The sequence below is a fragment of the Mercenaria mercenaria genome, chromosome 9 (genome assembly GCF_021730395.1).
Source record: "Mercenaria mercenaria strain notata chromosome 9, MADL_Memer_1, whole genome shotgun sequence".
In the NCBI taxonomy this organism is placed as follows: Eukaryota; Metazoa; Mollusca; class Bivalvia; order Venerida; family Veneridae; genus Mercenaria; species Mercenaria mercenaria.
The window spans coordinates 67,516,911-67,537,325 of NC_069369.1; the positions used below are offsets into that span (position 1 = coordinate 67,516,911).

The window sequence follows — 20,415 nt, forward strand, 5'->3', positions numbered from 1 at the left end:
CGGAGGCCATACGAGAGAAATGTAGAGCTCTGTCCGACACACTCATTGACTTGATTTCCAAATCAGCTGATGTAAATAAACACCGCATGGGACACCTTTAAAACCGGATGTCACAACATTGTGAACGACGATGTACCATCACGTCAGAGTGGCCAGAGGTTTAATCAGCCCTGGATCAACCGAGATGTCCGCCGTATCACCCACCTAAAGCGACGCTGGTTTAGAAGGACACGGAAGTCCAAATCACCATCTGACTGGGAGAAGTACATGGCCATTAAACGGAAGGCACAGAGAGCCTGCAGATCAGCACATGACTTGCACATTAACAGCATGTTAGCTGAGGATCAAGAAAACCCCAAGACCTTCTGGACTTATATCAAATCCCGTAAAAAGGACAACTGTGGCGTATCCCCACTGAAAAAAGATGACCTGGCCTACAGCACAGCAAAGCAGAATGCTGACATACTGAACCAGCAATTCACATCTGTGTTCTCCAAAGATGACAGTGCTGTCCCCCCAACTCTACCATCTGGAAAAGTCCCTTCAGCATCTCCTATCATTGTGACCGAGAAAGGCGTGCTGAAACTACTGCTGGTCCGGACAAGATTTCCACTAGACTACTGAAGCTCGTTGCAGTGGAACTCACACCAGGTCTCACCAAGTTTTTCCAGCTATCCGTTGACAAGAGCCAAATACCATCTGACTGGAAGACCGCCTTAGTCTCTCCCATCTTCAAGAAGGGCAACAGATCTACACCATCTAACTACCGCCCTATTTCCTTAACATCAGTTACCTGCAAACTCCTGCAACATGTCATCTTCAGCCACATCATCTCCCACTTTGACTCCTTGAACATCCTCAACGACTACCAGCATGGCTTCCGAAAGAAACGCTCCTGTGACACCCAACTCATACTCACTGTCAACGATCTAGCCAAAGGCCTCAACAGTAACCAACAAATTGATGCAATCCTGTTAGACTTTAGCAAAGCTTTCGACAAAGTCAGTCATAACCGTCTCCTACTTAAGCTTAATCACTATGGAATTAGGGGCAGCATTCACTCCTGGATAGCCGACTTCCTCCAGTGTCGCACACAACAGGTAGTTCTCGACGGTGCCAACTCTGAGATCTCCCCCGTCACATCTGGTGTCCCGCAGGGCAGCGTCTTAGGACCCCTTCTCTTCCTCACATACATTAATGACCTGCCATCACGCGTCAAGTCAACTGTCCGCCTGTTCGCAGATGACTGCTTGATGTACAGAAAAATCACAAGCCAGGAAGACGCCAGACAACTACAAAATGACCTTGACCACCTTCAAGACTGGGAGCGAGAGTGGCACATAGCTTTCAATCCTGAAAAATGTGAAGTTCTCCATGTAACTAACAAACGAAAACCAGTCAGCTTCACTTACAACATCCACAACATACCACTGAAACCCACTGATGCAGCTAAATACCTTTGAGTATCCATCACACCGGATCTGTCCTGGAAAACACATATTGATAACATCACTAAAAAGGCAAATTCCACCATGTCATTCATCCGCAGAAATATCGGCTCAAGTCCACCACGTGCCAAAGCAACAGCCTACAAGACCTATTTTCGTCCGATCATAGAGTATGCATCAACAGTCTGGTCCCCGTACGCCGAGACCCACATCAACCAGCTGGAGATGATACAACGTAGAGCAGCCAGGTTCGTCAAACGAGACTATCAACGAACAAGCTCCGTCACTGCTATGCTGCAGGATCTCCAGTGGGATACTCTACAACATAGACGTAATGTAGCTAGGGCAACTATGCTGTACAAGATCAACCACAAACTAGTTGACATCAAACCCGATCCACCACTCCGTCAATCTAGGTCATCCAGGTTCAATGATCAGCAATACACACAGATCTCCTGTTCCAAGTCTTCATATCAACACAGCTTTTTCCCAGCTCCCGTCATCATCTAGAACCGATTGCCTCAGTGTGCCGTGAACCAGTCCACCCTAGAAGGCTTCAAGACTGTCATGGCTGGCATACACACCTTGTAACGTCGACGCTGAATTTTTATCAGATTTTAAAGTTTGTACATAGAGAGACCTTTAGACTGTACATAGTCCACCTTCAGCTGCGCATGCACGGTTTTTAAACATAAATCGCGAGTATACTCTACATATAGTCCAAATAATTGTACTCGAGAATTGAATATCGTTATATTTTTTGACTTGTCGATATCCGCCTCCGAGGTAGACAACGTAAAATATCAAAATGTAAAATCGGTCTGCCCGAGGTCTCATTATTTAGACTAACTCTACATAGAGTGAGGCGATCACTGAAGAAGATGATGATGATGATGAAAGGCTCTTTCCGCTGAAAATCACTCTTTCCGGGTTTAAGCCTAACAGAGCCTCTGTGTGATAGAGATCCCAAAATGGCAGCCTCCATGTTACAAAAATTTCAAGGTACTCTGGTAGGAGCTATTGTTGGTGACTGTATCGGTTCTGTTTTTGAAGGACTGTCGTGGGCTTCGGTTGTAGGCACAGAAAAAGTTGTTAAATTGGTGGAAAAAATAGAAGATGGTATACATATATATATTTTGTCATAAATGTTGGTATAGCTAGCAACAACCACAGGAAAGATAACTCTTGCAAACACCTGATTTACAATTTCCAAAAAAATGTGACCCCCCAAAAAATTTAAACTTTTGAAAACACTTTTTAAACCTAGCTTATTGTGTTGCATATAAGGTATTCTAAATACTGTATGATTTTTAAGACGGGGAAAGTATCACTGTATGGACAAAAGGAAATTACCATGTATTTGAATGGGGCTGAAGTTTCATTTTTATACTGAACATGCTGAATGGCTGCATAAACACTCTAGAGAAATTAGGGAAATATTCCTTTGTAATATATTGATAAGTCATAAAATTAGGGAAATATTCCTTTGTAATATATTGATAAGTCATATTAAAATAAATCAATTACATATATGACAAAGATATGCAATTAGCAGAGGTCACTTTTGCTACAAAAACTGAAAAAGTTGTTATGTGTCAAAATCTAGGACATGACTTTTAACACCAGATAAAACTTCATCAGTAAATTTTATGTTTAAAAACACAATTGATTTGGCGTTCATACACATGTAAATAAACAAAGTCCAAAAAAATAATTTTCATCTTGTAATCAAAACCAACAAAAAATTGGTGGTTGTTGCTAGAATAACTCTACTCAGACTGTACTTTCACGTTTTAGCTTGACTATAAGAAGTATGGAGAGCTGTCCTACTTGACCTGGCGTTGGCGTCCTTCCGTGTCCGCATTTTGGTTAAAGTTTCAACTTCAGTACTGATACTTCACAAAATCCCTGGTGGACATCTACTAGTGAAGGTGCAGGGTGACTGTACAAGCGCGGGGCCAGGTGCTCTGGAGTGTGTTGTTAAAATCCTGAACATATATATACACTGTACACTATTTCTAGTCCACTTTAAACCCACACAGTTGGCTGGACAGTGGCTGGACCCTTTCAAACAGAGTATCCAACTGTAGCACTGTCTGTGGTAGGCTGTTCCACAGGACAGCCACCCGTGGGAAGAATGAGTGTTGATAAACTTTGATCTTACAGTGATATGTTATAAATTTCATGGTGTGTCTAGACGATGGAATAGGAAAATAAGATGATGGTACCACCACTAAATTGTTCACAACCTTGTACATAAGAACTAAGTCAGATGATTGCCTTCTGGCTTGTAAGATTAATTGGCCAGTTCAAATGTTGTATCATAGAACTAGAAGTAACACTTCCAGGGTTTTGATAATTAAAAGGTTTATTCAATACGAATCTAGCTGCGTTTCGCTGTATTTGTTCAACTTTCTTCACTTGCGTTGACTGATGAGGATTCCAAATAGTTGCATGAGCTATATTCCAATTTGGGACGAACTAGAGTTTGATACGCAAGTTATTTTACAGTTCTGGAACCGTGTTTAAGATTACGTTTCACAAAGCCCAGGGCCTGAGATGTTTTAGACATTATGTTATCTCTATGGGTGTTGTATTTCTTGTTTCTTGTCTGTAAAAAGGAAGAGGCAACTCTATCAAGCATTTTGACTGAATTATGGGCCCTTTTCGACTTAGAATAAATGTTAAAATTTGCGTACCACCCCAAATATTTTGACTTTGACTACCAAGACTATTGTGTTAAGACCTTCATGTCCTTGGTATACCGAGCAACTCCACAAAGCAAAACATCAGAAACGAAAATTAGAACGGAAATGGCGTGAAAGTAAGCTCACAATCGATCACCAAATTTACCGAACACAGTGTGCTGAAGTGAATAAGATGCTAAAACAAGCTCGTGTTGAATACTATACAGGCAAAATTGACTCATGTGGCAGTGATCATAAGAGTTTATCAAAGATTACCAAAAATCTTCTTGGCGATACAAATCAGGTGATTTTACCATCACAATCATCTCCACAGCATCTCGCACAAGATTTCAGTGACTTCTTTATTGGAAAGATCGAAACAATCAGAAACGATATAGCATCGCAAACACAATCTGTATCTGATTTAGATGACATAGAAACTGAATACACAGGTGTCAATTATGTAGAGTTTACTCAAGCCTCAGAAGACGAAGTGAAATCAATTATCAAAAAGTCAGCGAACAAATCATGCGAACTAGATCCTATCCCAACATGGTTATTAAAAGAATGTCTTGACGAACTAACACCAGTGATAACAACAATTATGAATGCATCTCTAGATGCTGCGTATGTGCCCAAAGCGTTCAAACATTCACGAATAAGACCTCTTCTAAAAAAGCCAAGCCTAGATTCTAATGTCCTAAAAAACTATAGACCTGTGTCAAACTTGCCGTTTCTGTCTAAAATCTTAGAAAAAGTGGTAGATGTTCGAATTGAAAATCATCTGAGGAACAACGAACTTCATGAAGTTAATCAATCTGCTTATAAAAAATTCCACTCAACCGAAACCGCCCTATTAAAAGTTCAAAATGACATTCTTCAATCGTTGGATAAGAACAATGTGACTATTCTTGTGATGCTTGATCTCTCTGCAGCATTTGACACTATTGACCACGGGACGTTGATTCATCGCCTTGAACGTCACTTTGGTGTTACAGGCAAGCCACTCGCATGGATGATGTCATACCTTAGTGACCGCTACCAGACCGTATGCATAGATGGCGAGCTATCACAACCAGTGCTAATGAAGTACAGTGTACCCCAAGGGTCTGTCCTGGGGCCAAAGAACTACACAATGTACACAAAACCAGTCGGAGCTATCTGCAGAAGGCACGGACTGAACAATCATTTCTATGCGGACGATTCGCAGTTATATCAATCCTTCAAACCAATAAATAAAATGTCTATTGAAGAGACCATTCCATTCATCGCGTTGAAAGTTGTTTAAAGGATATAGTAAGTTGGATGAATACTAACATGTTGAAACTCAATGCTGAAAAAACAGAATTAATCATATTTTCATCTGAACACAAGACACAATCTGTTTCTAACATATCTGTGAAAGTGGACGGCTCTGAAATCAAACAATCAGGCAGTGTCAGGAACCTCGGTGCTTTCCTGGATTCGAACATGAGGATGGAGCAACATGTGAATAGTGTGTGTAGAAATTCCTATGCACAGTTGCGGCAACTTAGTCACATCAGACAATATATAACCGCAAACGCAACCAAATCTCTAATCAACTCTCTTGTTACATCACGTTTGGATTATTGCAACTCTCTTCTATATGGAATTCCAAAACGGTCAATGAACAAACTGCAATATGTCCAAAACACGGCAGCTAGAATCGTAACCAGAACATCCAGATACGACCATATAACGCCTGTTCTGCGTGAACTCCATTGGCTTCCTGTGCAATGTAGGGTAGAATACAAAATTATAACACATACATATAAGGCACTCAAAGATCAATCACCAGCTTATGTAGCGAACATGCTAGAAATATATACACCATCCAGAAATCTGAGATCGCAGAATAATGCATTAAAACTAGTGGTGCCCAAATGTCGAACAATACGATTTGGTGACAGGAGCTTTCAGACAGCTGCTGCGAGGTTATGGAATGCCCTCCCATCTGGCATAAGAGAGTGCAAGACCGTGCAAAGTTTCAAAAAAGCGCTAAAGACGCATTATTTCATACAATTCTTTGGCAACTAACATCTCACTGATTACCTGATTTATAATGAAGGTACTTTGCCGGCCAATTAATTACTTTAATTAAGAACTCCAGTGTGACAGAATAATATTGGCGGTGTTTTTTTTTTTCTGTGGGATGTATCGTGGATGTTCTCCGGACCGTTTAGGTAGGGATTGGCCCAATCATCCGGGACGGTTTGCATGCTGTGATGCATTTCGCAGACATCATACCGTTTAATTCTGTCTGTTCAAAATGTAAGATATCTTCTGTTCTATTCTGCTCTGACCTGTGTCTTTGATAGGTCAGTTAATGTTTTATGATATTGTATTTTGTTTTATGTTTTGATCTGCCTACCTTCCAATTTAAAATGCTTGGTATCTTATTACCGTAATGTAATTTTAATTTCTTCTATAATAGTTCAATTCCCATTTTTTATTGAACATTATATAAATGTTTTTATGTAAAGCACTTTTGAACGTATTTTTATATGAAAAGAGTGCTATATAAATGTGGTATATAATAATAATAATAATAATAAATATTTTCAAAGTCCATTGAGATATTGCTTTCATATTTTGCAAACTTGTTGACCATCATGACCCCAGTCTGTAAAAAGGAGGAGGCAAATCTATCAAGCATTTTGACTGAATTATGGCCCCTTTTCGACTCAGAATAAATGTTAAAGTTTGCCTACCACCCTAAATATTTTCAACGTCCATTGAGCATGTTGAGATATTGCTTTCATATTTTGCATACTTGTTTACCATCATGACCCAAGTCTGTAAAAAGGAGGAGGCAACTCTATCAAGCATTTTGACTGAATTATGGCCACTTTTCGACTTAGAATAAATGTTAAAAGTTTGCGTACCACCCCAAATATTTTCAAAGTCCATTGAGATATTGCTTTCATATTTTGCATACTTGTTAACCATCATGACTCCAGTCTGTAAAAAGGAGGAGGCAACTCTATCAAGCATTTTGACTGAATTATGGCCACTTTTCGACTTAGAATATGCTTATTGTAATGTTTAAGTTTTACTCATTGCTTGTATTATACTGGTGACAGAAAAATATTGGCGGTGTTTTTTTTTTCTGTGGGATGTATCGTGGATGTTTCTCCGGGACCGTTTAGGTAGGGATTGGCCCAATCATCCGGGACGGTTTGCATGCTGTGATGCATTTCGCAGACATCTTTACCGTTTAATTCTGTTTTGTTCAAAATGTAAGATATCTTCTGTTTCTATTCTGCTCTGACCTGTGTCTTTGATAGGTCAGTTAATGTTTTATGATATTGTATTTTGTTTTATGTTTTGATCTGCCTCCCTTCCAATTTAAAATGCTTGGTATCTTATTACCGTAATGTAATTTTAATTTCTTCTATAATAGTTCAATTCCCTTTTTTTTATTGAACATTATATAAATGTTTTTATGTTAAGCACTTTTGAACGAAATTTTTTTTAATGAAAAGAGTGCTATATAAATGTGGTATATAATAATAATAATAATAATAAATATTTTCAAAGTCCATTGAGATATTGCTTTCATATTTTGCAAACTTGTTGACCATCATGACCCCAGTCTGAAAAAAAGGAGGAGGCAAATCTATCAAGAATTTTGACTGAATTATGGCCCCTTTTCGACTCAGAATAAATGTTAAAGTTTGCCTACCACCCTAAATATTTTCAACGTCCATTGAGCATGTTGAGATATTGCTTTCATATTTTGCATACTTTTTTTACCATCATGGACCCAAGTCTGTAAAAAGGAGGAGGCAACTCTATCAAGCATTTTGACTGAATTATGGCCACTTTTCGACTTAGAATAAATGTTAAAAGTTTGCGTACCACCCCAAAATATTTTCAAAGTCCATTGAGATATTGCTTCATATTTTGCATACTTGTTAACCATCATGACTCCAGTCTGTAAAAAGGAGGAGGCAACTCTATCAAGCATTTTGACTGAATTATGGCCACTTTTCGACTTAGAATATGCTTATTGTAATGTTTAAGTTTTACTCATTGCTTGTATTATACTATCAAGCACTGAGAATAGTCGAGCGCACTGTCCACTGACAGCTCTTGTTAAAAATTGGACCTATGTTTGCTTGTTTCCAGGCCATGGGAACTTCATGAGTATCGAGGGATTGTAACGATATAAACTTTGTAGAATAGGAGATATATTTCACTTTCAGTTTCTTTTAAATGATATAATTGGCATTTTATCAGGTCCACTTGCTTTCTTAATGTTCAGTCTTTCTATATATTTGGACACTTCCTTTAAAGAAATACAAATCTTAGGCATAGTTGGGTGTGGTGAATCCCGCTTGTTTGGTATATTGTTGAGGTCCTCTGTTGTGAATACCGAGCAGAATTGGTAATTCAATATTTCAGCTTTATCTTTTGCATTTTCAGCTATACGACCATTATTTTTCAAAGTTCCAATACTCATAGTGTTTTGTTTATGAGATTTAATATATTTATAGAATTCTTTTGATGCACATTGGTTATTTGGTTCCAACAAGTTGTTTACGTATTGGTAATATGAAGTGTGAAGTTTGTTTCTAACTTTTTAGCTCACCTGTCACAAAGTGACAAGGTGAGCTTTTGTGATCGCGCAGCGTCCGTCGTCCGTGCGTCCGTCTGTCCGTCCGTGCGTAAACTTTTGCTTGTGACCACTCTAGAGGTCACATTTTTCATGGGGTCTTTATGAAAATTGGTCAGAATGTTCACCTTGATGATATCTAGGTCAAGTTCGAAACTGGGTCACATGCGGTCAAAAACTAGGTCAGTAGGTCTAAAAATAGAAAAACCTTGTGACCTCTCTAGAGGCCATCTATTTCACAAGATCTTCATGAAAATTGGTCAGAATGTTCGCCTTGATGATATCTAGGTCAAGTTTGAAACTGGGTCACATGCCATCAAAAACTAGGTCAGTAGGTCAAATAATAGAAAAACCTTGTGACCTCTCTAAAGGCCATATTTTTCATGGGATCTGTATGAAAGTTGGTCTGAATGTTCATCTTGATGATATCTAGGTCAAGTTCGAAACTGGGTCACATGCGGTCAAAAACTAGGTCTGTAGGTCTAAAAATAGAAAAACCTTGTGACCTCTCTAGAGACCATACTTATGAATGGATCTTCATAAAAATTGGTCAGAATGTTCATCTTGATGATATCTAGTTTAAGTTTGAAAGTGGGTAACGTGTCTTCAAAAAGTAGGTCAGTAGGTCAAATAATGAAAAAAACCTTGTGACCTTTCTAGAGGTCATATTTTTCATAGGATCTGTATGAAAGTTGGTCTGAATGTTTATCTTGATGAAACATAGGTCAAGTTTGAAACTGGGTCAACTGCGATCAAAAACTAGGTCAGTAGGTCTTAAAAAAGAAAAACCTTGTGACCTCTCTAGCGGCCATACTTATGAATGAATCTTCATAAAAAATTGGTCAGAATGTTCATCTTGATGATATCTAGGTAAGATTGAAAGTGGGTCAGTGTTTTCAAAAATAGGTCAGTAGGTCAATAATGGAAAAAACCTTGTGACCCCTCTAGAGGTCATATTTTTCATAGGTTCTGTATGAAAGTTGGTATGAATGTTTATCTTTATGATATATTAGGTCAAGTTTTGAAACTGGGTCAACTGCGATCAAGAACTAGGTCAGTAGGTCTTAAAATAGAAAAACCTTGTGACCTCTCTAGAGGCCATACTTTTCATGGGATCTGTATGAAAGTTGGTCTAAATTTATTCATCTTGATGATATCTAGGTCAATTTTTTGAAATGGGTCAACTGTGGCAAAATGGTCAGTAGGTCAAAAATTTAAAGAAAAATCTTTTGACCTTCTAGAGGCCAAAATTGGTCAGAATTTTTATCTTGATGATATCTAGATCAAGTCAAAACTGGGTCACATGAGCTCAAAAGCTAGGTCACTATGTCAAAAAATAGAAAAAACGATGTCATACTCAAAACTGGGTCATGTGGGAACAGGTGAGCGATTCAGGACCATCATGGTCCTCTTGTTTATGATAGTTATTGAACTGTTTAGTATTATCATCCTGTGAATTACGAGTTTTGTTATATAACCTTTACCTTTTTTCATTAACAAAAGTTTAATTTTCCTGTTCATCCAGGTTACATCCGGTTTCCCTTTTAAATTTTTCTTTGGAATGTTCTTATCCATAGATTCGAATAGATTATTCTTGAAGGAAGTCCAGTTATGCTCTACAGAGTTCAAGTATGGGTTGCTACGGAAATATTTATCCCGAAACATAGACATATCTTCTCTGACGTTATCCCATTCAGCTTTCTTGTAATGGGTGCTTTCCTATTCACCAATGGTTTGATAGAAGTTACAACTGAAAGAATATCATGATCTCTTAATCCAGTCAGTGGCATGTTGTACGGCGTTGAATAAGACTTGAATGACTAGTAAATAAAAGATCCAAAATACAGCCTTGCCGTGTTGGCATTGTATTAACTTGTTCCAATAAATAGTTTGAACTGATGTTAAGTAACTTATCACAATGTAATTTGTCTCTTGTGCCAGTTTTTGAGCAGCCTATTTCCCAATCTATATCTCCCAAATTAAAGTCACCTACAAGAAAGATTTTCATATTCCTGTAAGATGGGTCACAGTTAATTTTAACTTAAGATTTTTCTAGTTCCTTTAAAGCTTCTAATGTAGATTTAGGTTCACGGTAGAAAGCTCCAGCTAAGGTGTTTTCATTTTTTAGAACAGAAACTTTAGCAGATTTAATTTCACAGTTACAGTCTAAGTCCAAACACTCCTCAGCCGGAAGATCAGGTTGCACCATAATTTCAACGTCTCCCCCGCCTTTGTTGACCAGTTCTTTCCTATCTTTCCTGAAAATTTGATATTTATGTTCTGGGGGTATATTTACAGGTAGAAACTCAGCATTAAAGTAGTTTGTGTCATCATGCTTTTCCGAGCCTAAGATTATATCAGGTGCAGGACTAGATATGATGTTATGTAAATCACACTTTTTCTCACACTTTGAAAGTTTATTTCTAAAAAATCGAGATTATTCTTCCCAACATTTACGGATTGCACAGGATTACTATGACTAGTAGTTGATGCACTTTCCCTTTATCTCTGTAATTACATGAAGAATTGGTTTCAAACTTAAAATAGTTATTCCTCTTCATCACCCATATCAAATGGCACAAGGGTCATAACTCTTGCACCAATATTTCATGAATTATCCCCCTTTTGACTTAGAATTTCAGGTTAAAGTTTTGGTGCACTTTTACTCTATCTCAGTTATTACTAAATTGATTTGATTCAGATTTAAAATAGTTGTTTCAAATCATCACCCACATCATATGACACAAGGTCCATAACTCTGGAACCAATTTTCCATGAATAATGCCCCCTTTTACTTAGAACTCAGTGTTAATTTTGATGCATTTTCACTATATCTCTGTTATTACAGAGAGGATTTGATTCAAACTTAAAATAGCTGTTTGGCATCATCACTCACATCATATGACACAAGGATCATAACTCTGGCGCCAGTATTTCATGAATTATCCCCCTTTTTACTAAGAATTTCAGGTTAAAGTGTTCGTGCACTTTCATTCTATCTTAGTTATTACTAAATGGATTTGATTCAAACTTAAAGTAGTTGATAACTTTATCTTTATCTCTCTTATGACTTAATTCTTTTGACACAAACTTAAGCTATTGTCCAATTATTATACCTTCATCCACATTGAACACTCCAGTGACTGCTCCAGCTTCCTCTGACAGATGTGCCCATTTTTACTATCCAGCATCGAAATTGTCGAGCGCGCTGTTTCCAGTGACAGCTCTTGTTTTATTAGGCACTTAATATGCTACTCTAATAATAACCCTTTATCAGGGGGTAAAGTACTAGAGATTAAATGTTAAATTACAATAACATAAATCTCTTACCTGCATAAGTTATTAGTCCAACTAATTTGACATGATCCTAGGAAATATTGAGTTACTGATAGGCAAAGAGCTGTTATAGGCAATATCTCCACTGGTGTCAAACAATCAAAAGACCAATATAGTGGACGAAATTTCTGACATTTAAACATACGTATGTCTGTACAGGATTAATGTTTACAGTGCCTACAGTGCAGTATGCGCAAACGATAAAACCAATAACTGTACATGACTGTGTACTGTGATTTATCCTCCGTTATTTTGGTCCTTTGTTTTGACGATTAGATTGCCTGTCACAACTATAAAACAAACTGACCATTGAATTATTTTGACTACCTACATAATATGAAACTAGGTCCTGTCTAAAAGGCAGAGCTCCCATGGAAAATCACCAGTGCCCCATAGAAATTTAAAGAACTTAAGAAGTATTGCTGCAATGGAAATATCTGGTATAACACATCTGTTTTAGGTTAACACAATTATCTGCATTTATTCAGTGTTTATTCTAGAAATAAAAACGTGGGGGCGGGGGGAATCCCCCTTTATTTGAAAAATGGGAAGTTTTCAAAAACAAGGGGGATGCCCCTTGGAGAATTGTGAGATGTCATATACACAGGTAAAACAAGCAGTTAGCTTTGTTTGATGATGTTTTATTAAGGTAACAGCTAGTCTGACTAATTGGTTCTTCATTGCATCTTAGTATGCTTCGCTCACATCAGACTCTCACAGGAGGTTTTGATAGCTCTGATTGGGAAGTTTGGAAAATATCTGTGATTCTCTTTCTTTTTTACATTCTGATTATCTATTTGCATTAGAATTTTCTTCTGCAAAATAGTGCTACCTGTGTAAGTAGCATAGACAAAAATGTCAGGAAAAAGCCAACAAGTTACTTAAACCATTTTACCTTTACCGGATAGTATAAAGCAATTGATATTTTATTATGAGACATTAATTTTTATGAAACAGAACAATAGTTGATGATATTTTAAGTCTGAAACTCTTGTATTATCAAGGAAGGCCATGATGAGGGTTCATTAATTAAAACAATAAACATAGCATATAATCATGTAGCCAAAGGGAAAGCATTCTTGTCAATAAAATATTGCACTTACGCAAAAGAACTTGACTTTGCTGTTTATGTAGTTTTAAGTGTTATGAAAGCATGTCTATAGTCGAGGATGTGTGCTTCCTTTTGCACATACAACATAGAAAGGTGCAGGATCTGGAAAAATCTAGTGTCATTCATGCAATTGCGTGTCCTAGAAAAAAACACTGACTGCACTAAAATTCAATTTCAAGGTGAGAAAATTTAGCAAATTTTCTAAACAAAAGGAAGTATGATATACTACAGCACCAAGATGAGGAGAAAAATGCAATTGAATAATTTCTGTGAATCATATTGAAACATACTGTATTGAAAATTTTGCATAAATTATGTTCATACAAAGTATCATTTCCTGTGTGTTTTTTTATGAAACTTTCTACCAGAACTTACAAAAGTAATCAATTTATGACTTAATTGTAATGAGGGACTTTTTAGTGAGTTTCAACTTGTCTCCCTTAATGGATTATGTCCAAGATAATAAAATTGTAAGTTGGTCCCATCATTTGGAATCCTCTGACTTTATCGCTGTTTTGTCTGATATATCAGTTCTAAGGTATAAGATATCTCGCATATTTGTTAAATTGAATGTCTGGAATGTCAAAATTAGACACTTGAAGGCATTTTTAAATCAACAGTCATGATGATCAATATCTTAGCTTCGTTTACATCATATTGTTACAAATAACATAGCGATAACAACATAGTAATCCAAATGAAACGACCTACTTACTTTAGAGAGTATGAAAGGGAGATAACTGACCAAAGTCTCCCATTGGTTACGTCTAATAAATATGATTCCATTTAATCAAAATTGTAATGGACCAACATATGACAGTAATTGAATGCAATTGTTAAGATTAAGATTTGAAAGTGAACATGTTTGTCCCTATCACACACCAAATATTTTTGTCCTTCTTTCTTTTATTCTGTTCTGTGTTAGTTCTGTTTCTAAATTTTTAGCTCACCTTCGTGCTCAGGGTGAGCTTTTGTGGTCAGTGATTGTCCGTCCATCAACACTTCCCAGCCTAAACCACCAGCCCAACTTTGATGAAACCTCACAGGAATGGTCCTTGCATGATCCTCATTAGAAGTTAGTCAAAAAAATGAACTCTGGTTGCCATGGCAACCGAAAGGAAAAACTTAAAAAAAAATTCATGTCCAAAACCACAGTAGCTAAGGCTTTGATATTTGGTATGTGGCATCATCTAATGACCCTCTACCAAGTTTGTTCAAATTATCCCCTTAGGGTCAATATATGGTTTATATAGACTTATAGGTGGGCCGGTGGTCTAGTGGTAACACGCTTGACTGCCAATCCAGAGGTCCGGGGTTCAAATCCAGGTCCAGGAACTGGAAATTTCTGAGATGCTCTTGAGTGTCTCCCACCTGACTAAGAGGCCTTGTCTGGTTCTTCCCAGGAAAGACAGCTTTGCGTGTATCGGTGCTATACACGGGGCACGTTAAAGAACCAGACTGTCTATTCGCAAAGAGCTAGGCTAAGTTAGCTGGACAGGCCTGTATCTCTCTCTGTTCTCTCTGTCTGTTCTGGGGGCTTTATCTCACTCTGTCCCTCTGGTCAGATCGCTCTGTGTCTGTACTAGTAGAGGATGAATTTCGTGCCCTGTGTGGCTGCGTTTGCTATATCTAAAGCGCCTTTGAATGTGTTTATCATGAAAAGGGCGCTATATAAATCTGGTATACTAATATAGGAAAAAACTTTGAAAATCTTCTTGTCAAAAACCACAGGGCCTAGGATTTGATATTTGGTATGTGACATCATCTAGTTGTCCTCTACTAAGATTGTTCGCATTATGCCTCTGGGGTGAAAAGAGTCCCTGCCCCGGGGGTCCCAGGTTTTACATAGACTTGTATAGGAAAAAACTTTAAAAATCTTCTTATCTTAAACCACAAGACCTAGGCCTTTGATATTTGGTATGCAGCACTGCCTTATGTTCCTCTACCAAACTAGTTCAAATTATCACCCTGGGATGAAAAGTGGCCCCACCCCAAGGGTCCCAAGTTTTACATAAACTTATATAGGATTTTTTTTCCCAAAATCTTCTTGTCTGAAAGTTCAAAGCCTAGGCCTTTAATACTTGGTATGTAGCATTGCCTAGTAGTTCTCTAACAAGTTTGTTCAAATTATGTCCTTGGGGTGAAGACAGGCCCTGCCCCAGGGTTCACTTGTTACATGTGTTATATAGAAAAAAATACTTGAACAATTTTCCTTGACTATTTTATTATAATTACCTGATGACCCCAAGTAATTAGGGGTCATTTGACTTTGACCTTGATCTACTGACCTACTTTTTTTTTTTTAGCTCACCAGAGCACAAAGTGCTCAGGGTGAGCTATTATGATCGCTCACCGTCCGGCGTCCGTCCGTCCGTCCGTCCGTACTTTCCTTTAAACAACATCTCCTCCTAAACCAACAGGCCAATTTTGATGAAACTTCACAGGGATGTTCCTTGGATGGTCTTCTCTAAAAATTTTCAAAGATTGAATTCCATGCAGAACTCTGGTTGCCATGGCAACGAAAGGAAAAACTTTAAAAATCTTCTTCTCAAAAACGGAAGCCCTAGAGCTTAGATATTTGGTTTGTGAAGCATTGCCTAGTGGACCTCTACCAAGTTTGTTCAAATCATGACCCCGGGGTCAAAATTGACCCCGCCCCAGGGGTCACTTGATTTTACATAGAAAAATCTTAAAAAATCTTCTTCTCGAAAACCAGAAGCCCTAGACCTTAGATATTTGACATGTAGCATTGCCTAATGGACCTCTACTAAAGTTGTTCATATCATGACCCCAGGGTCAAAATTGACCCCGCCCCAGGGGTCACTTGATTTTACATAGGAAAATCTTCAAAAAATTTCTAAAAATAAAGCAGAAGGCCTAGGTCTTAGGTATTTCACATGTAGCATTGCCTAGTGGACCTCTACAAAATTTGTTCAAATCAGACCCTCGGGGTCAAAATTGACCCCGCCCCAGGGGTCACTTGATTTTACATAGGAAAACCTTAAAAAATCTTCTTCTCAAAAGCAGAAGCCCAGGAGCTTAGATATTTGACATGTAGCATTGCCTAGTGGACCTCTACTAAAGTTGTTCAAATCATGACCCCGGGGTCAAAATTGACCGGCCCTAGGGGTCGCTTGATTTTACATATGAAAATCTTCAAAAATTTTCTTAAAATAAACCAGAAGGCCTAGAGCTTAGATATTTCACATGTAGCATTGCCTAGTGGACCTCTACAACATTTATTCAAATCATGACCCCAGGGTCAAAATTGACCCAGCCCCAGGGGTCACTTGATTTTACATAGGAAAATCTTCAAAAAATTTCTACAAATAAACCAGAAGGCCTAGGTCTTAGATATTTGACATGTAGCATTGCTAGTAGACCTCTACAAAATTTCTTCAAATCATGAACCCCCGGGGTCAAATTGGTCCCCACCCCATGGGGTTACTTGATTGTACATAGAAAAATCTTCAATATTTTCTGAAAATAAACCAGAAGGCCTAGAGCTTAGATATTCGACATGTAGCATTGCCTAGTGGACCTCTACAAAATTTGTTCAAATCTTGACCCCCCAGGGTCAAATTGACCCAGCCCCAGGGTTTACTTTATTGTACATTGGGAAATCTTCATAAATTTGCTTAAAATAAACCAGAAGGCCTAGATCTTAGATATTCAATATGTAATATTGCCTAGTCGACTTCTACAAACTTTATTCAAATCATGACCCCCGGGGTAAAATTGGCCCCGCCCCAGGGGTTACTTGATTGTACATTGGAAAATTTTCCAAAAAAATTCTAAAAATCATCAGTTTGACATTTGAAACATATTACTCTGGTGAGCGATCCAGGGTCATCATGACCCTCTTGTTTAAGATAGAGCCTCAAAATTTGGATGACAAATACAGTTTTGCACACCGATCTCAAAACTGATTTTCAGTGACCATGAATGTGACCTACTGACCTACTTTCTTAATTTTTTAGCATCAGTTTGACATTTGAAACATGTAGCTCATATTACTCAGGTGAGAGATCCAGGGTCATCATGACCCTCTTGTCTTAGTATTCTGAAAGGCAGTTGGTGCTTCCACTTAGTCCTTCACCACCAGTCTCTGCTATTTCTTGTGTTTATCTATACTCACCCATTACATTTCCCACTCAGGAAATGCAGGTAATAAATCATCCACTAGTAACTGTCAATTTCACTTTTTTTTTTCGGTATATATATATTTTTGAATGTGCTGTCCTTCCAACAGTTTCTTGTATTTAAATATAGGTTTTTGAATACTTTTTTTTTTGTATTTTCATCTAGATCACAAAAACAGTGAAGAGGGAACTGCTAAGAAACAAAAAAAGGATTTTTATGAGTTCACAGATGATTCTGCCATGGCACGCAGTGTTGCTAAATCACTTATACAGAACAACGGCCTTGATGTGAAAGATATGGCAAAAAGGTAAATGAGCCACGCCATGAGAAAACCAACATAGTTGCTTTGTGACTAGCATGGATCCAGACCAGCCTGCGCATGCTGTTCGCTTTCAAAACCTATTGCAGTTAGAGAAACTGTTAGCGAACAGCATGGATCCTGACCAGACTGCGCGGAATGAAGGGTTTTAAAGTCTAGTACTGTGAAATTACTTATTTTCTTGGGGGTCTGATTTTTGTTGAATTCATGGTAAAGTCAATTCACGAAATTTAAACCCAATGAGGCAACAAAATTCCAATTTATTTATATTTAGTAATCAAAATCCATGAATTTTATCCCCACAAAAGTGGGCCAAAACCACAAAATAGATTTTACGGCAGTGAATTGTATACTATGAAAGATTTGCAGCTATACTATTTAAATCAAATATCAGGTTTTACAAAATTTATTTAAAGGAGTTCATCACAATATTTTGTGCGCAGCTCAATCGCGCATCAAGCGATAACCACTGTAAGTCCAGGATTCGCCGTCGAAAGGGCATAATTGTCGGATATGCAGCGCACTCGCGCAAAAAATATCGTATGTACTGACGATATAGGTCGTGCATCTATATTTTACCTTTAAAAGTGATGGTGTTTTATTGGAGGAGTAGTAGTAGGAAGTGCTCGAATGGAATACATTGTGGACAGCCAATTTGAAAGTAAACTATTTCGTCCAGTAATGATGCAACCAACTCCAAGTCAAATAAAATTCCAGAAAATCTTAACGTAGATCTATCTCCTTCAAGTTCAAACGTGACTTCCTAAAAATGTTGTTGTACTTTTCGTGCCCCATCCCGCATTTCACGTAGTAAGACCAGAGTTATGGCCCTTGACAGTCAGATTGTACATAAAGGGTCTAAACATTTGTGTCGCATGTACCTCAAAAGTATATGTGCCAAGAGTCATGAAACCACACAAGAATTAAATTCAGCATGCGAAGTTGTTCACCAGTGCTTTTATTTGAGGTTTCATTCAGTAAAAACAGATTTATGTCCCTTGACGTGGTCAAATATATACGTATATGGCATGTGAAAGCTTGTTTAGCACGTATCTCAAAAAGTATTTGACCTAGAGGCATGCAACCTTAAAGGAGCATTATTCCGCATGTGAGTAAGAAAATTGGTTAAGAAACTGATAATAACATTGTGCAATTTGTTTTGTAAGAAAAAAAATGTTCATAATTTTTAGGTTGGTGGGGTAATGAAAAAATACTTTTGTGGGTGGAGTGACTATTTTTTAATTTTTCTTGAAAACAAGCACGGGTTGATATTATTTTTTTTGGTTTAGATTTTTTTGTCTTAGTTCTAGCTTACATAAGATAAAATTTGATAAAATTCTGTCCGCTAGATTTTTCATATCATTAAGAAATACTTCGTGTTTTTCTCAGTTTCAGATACTTTCGACATCTGTCAAGAGTAATTTTTCTGAGTTAATATATCTATATGTTGACATTTTATGCATAGTTATAGTGGTTTCATTAATTGTGATGCATAAACAGTAACATCAGAGTGAAACTTTGAATAAATAGTTATTTGCAGTAGTTTTATTATGACATGTATGTATTGTTTCTTCAGACAAAAATACCGATTTGGTGTTCTTAATATACTTTGAATATTGAAAAAAGAAGCACGGGTACCTATCATTTTTATTTTTTATTTTAACTTGTCATACATCAATCTATAAATATGCAAAGTTACAAAAAATTCTGTCTGCTAGAAATAATTGTGAAAAACATCTTTAAACTACAAATTTTTCAATGTAGATTCACAAGAGAATATTTAAGAGAGAGTGACCGTGGATATGGTGGCAGTGTTACAACAGTATTTCATGCCCTTGCAGACTCAAATTATGAGGATGTGTTTCAACCAGCCAAGGACCAGTTTGAGGGTCAGGGGTCATATGGTAATGGCGGATCTATGAGGATATGTCCAGCAGGCCTGTTTGCAGAAAAGAAAAACCTAGACTTCAATCAGTTAAGGGTATGTATATATATTTGATAACAATTATTCTTGGAAAAAGATTTTAAAAAGAGTTTATATTGACAGATTGTATGTTATGGAAACACGTAAGAATTACTTGGGTTTTTTTTCTTCTAATTTTTCCATTTAAAATTGAAAAGTGTTTGTAATAGTATTCCCGAGGTAAATTGCCTCAATTATTAGTCCCCTACTGGTTGAAAACCAGTTTCGGGGACTATAGGAATGCACTTTTCCGTCATTCCGTCATTCCGTCTTTCCGTCATTCTGTCATTCCGTCATTCCGTCCGTCCGCAATTTCGTGTCCGGTCCATAACTCTGTCATCCATGAAGGGATTTTAATATTACTTGGCACAAATGTTCCCCATGATGAGAAGACGTGTCATGCGCAAAACCCGGACCCCTAGCTCAAAGGTCAAGGTCACAATTGGAGGTCAAAGGTCAACAGGGCTTTTTTCCTGTCCGGTCCACAACTCTCCCATCCTTGAAGGGATTTTAGTATTACTTGGCACAAATGTTCCCCATGATGAGATGATGTGTCATGCGCAAATCCCGGACCCCTAGCTCAAAGGTCAAGGTCACAATTGGAGGTCAAAGGTCAACAAGGGTTTTTTCCTGTCCGGGCCATAATTCCCATAATGAAGAGATTTAATTTACTTGGCCAAATGTTCCCATGAGGAGACGAGGTAAATGCGCAACTGGCCCCTAGCTTAAAGGTAAGGGGTCACAATTGGAGGTCAAAGGTCAAAGGCTT

At 37.7% G+C, this 20,415-nt stretch overlaps 1 protein-coding gene across 1 annotated transcript in view; it reads left to right on the forward strand.

The window, feature by feature from the left end:
* The first annotated feature begins 2,381 nt into the window (after positions 1–2,381).
* Positions 2,382–20,415, forward strand: part of LOC123547331 (ADP-ribosylhydrolase ARH3-like) — a 134,740-nt gene continuing 116,706 nt past the window's right edge. Inside the window, exons 1-3 of the mRNA XM_045334347.2 lie at positions 2,382–2,567; positions 17,530–17,671; positions 19,448–19,664. Coding sequence (XP_045190282.2) covers positions 2,420–2,567; positions 17,530–17,671; positions 19,448–19,664 — 507 coding nt within the window. The 5' untranslated portion in view covers positions 2,382–2,419. The remainder of the gene's footprint in view (positions 2,568–17,529; positions 17,672–19,447; positions 19,665–20,415) is intronic.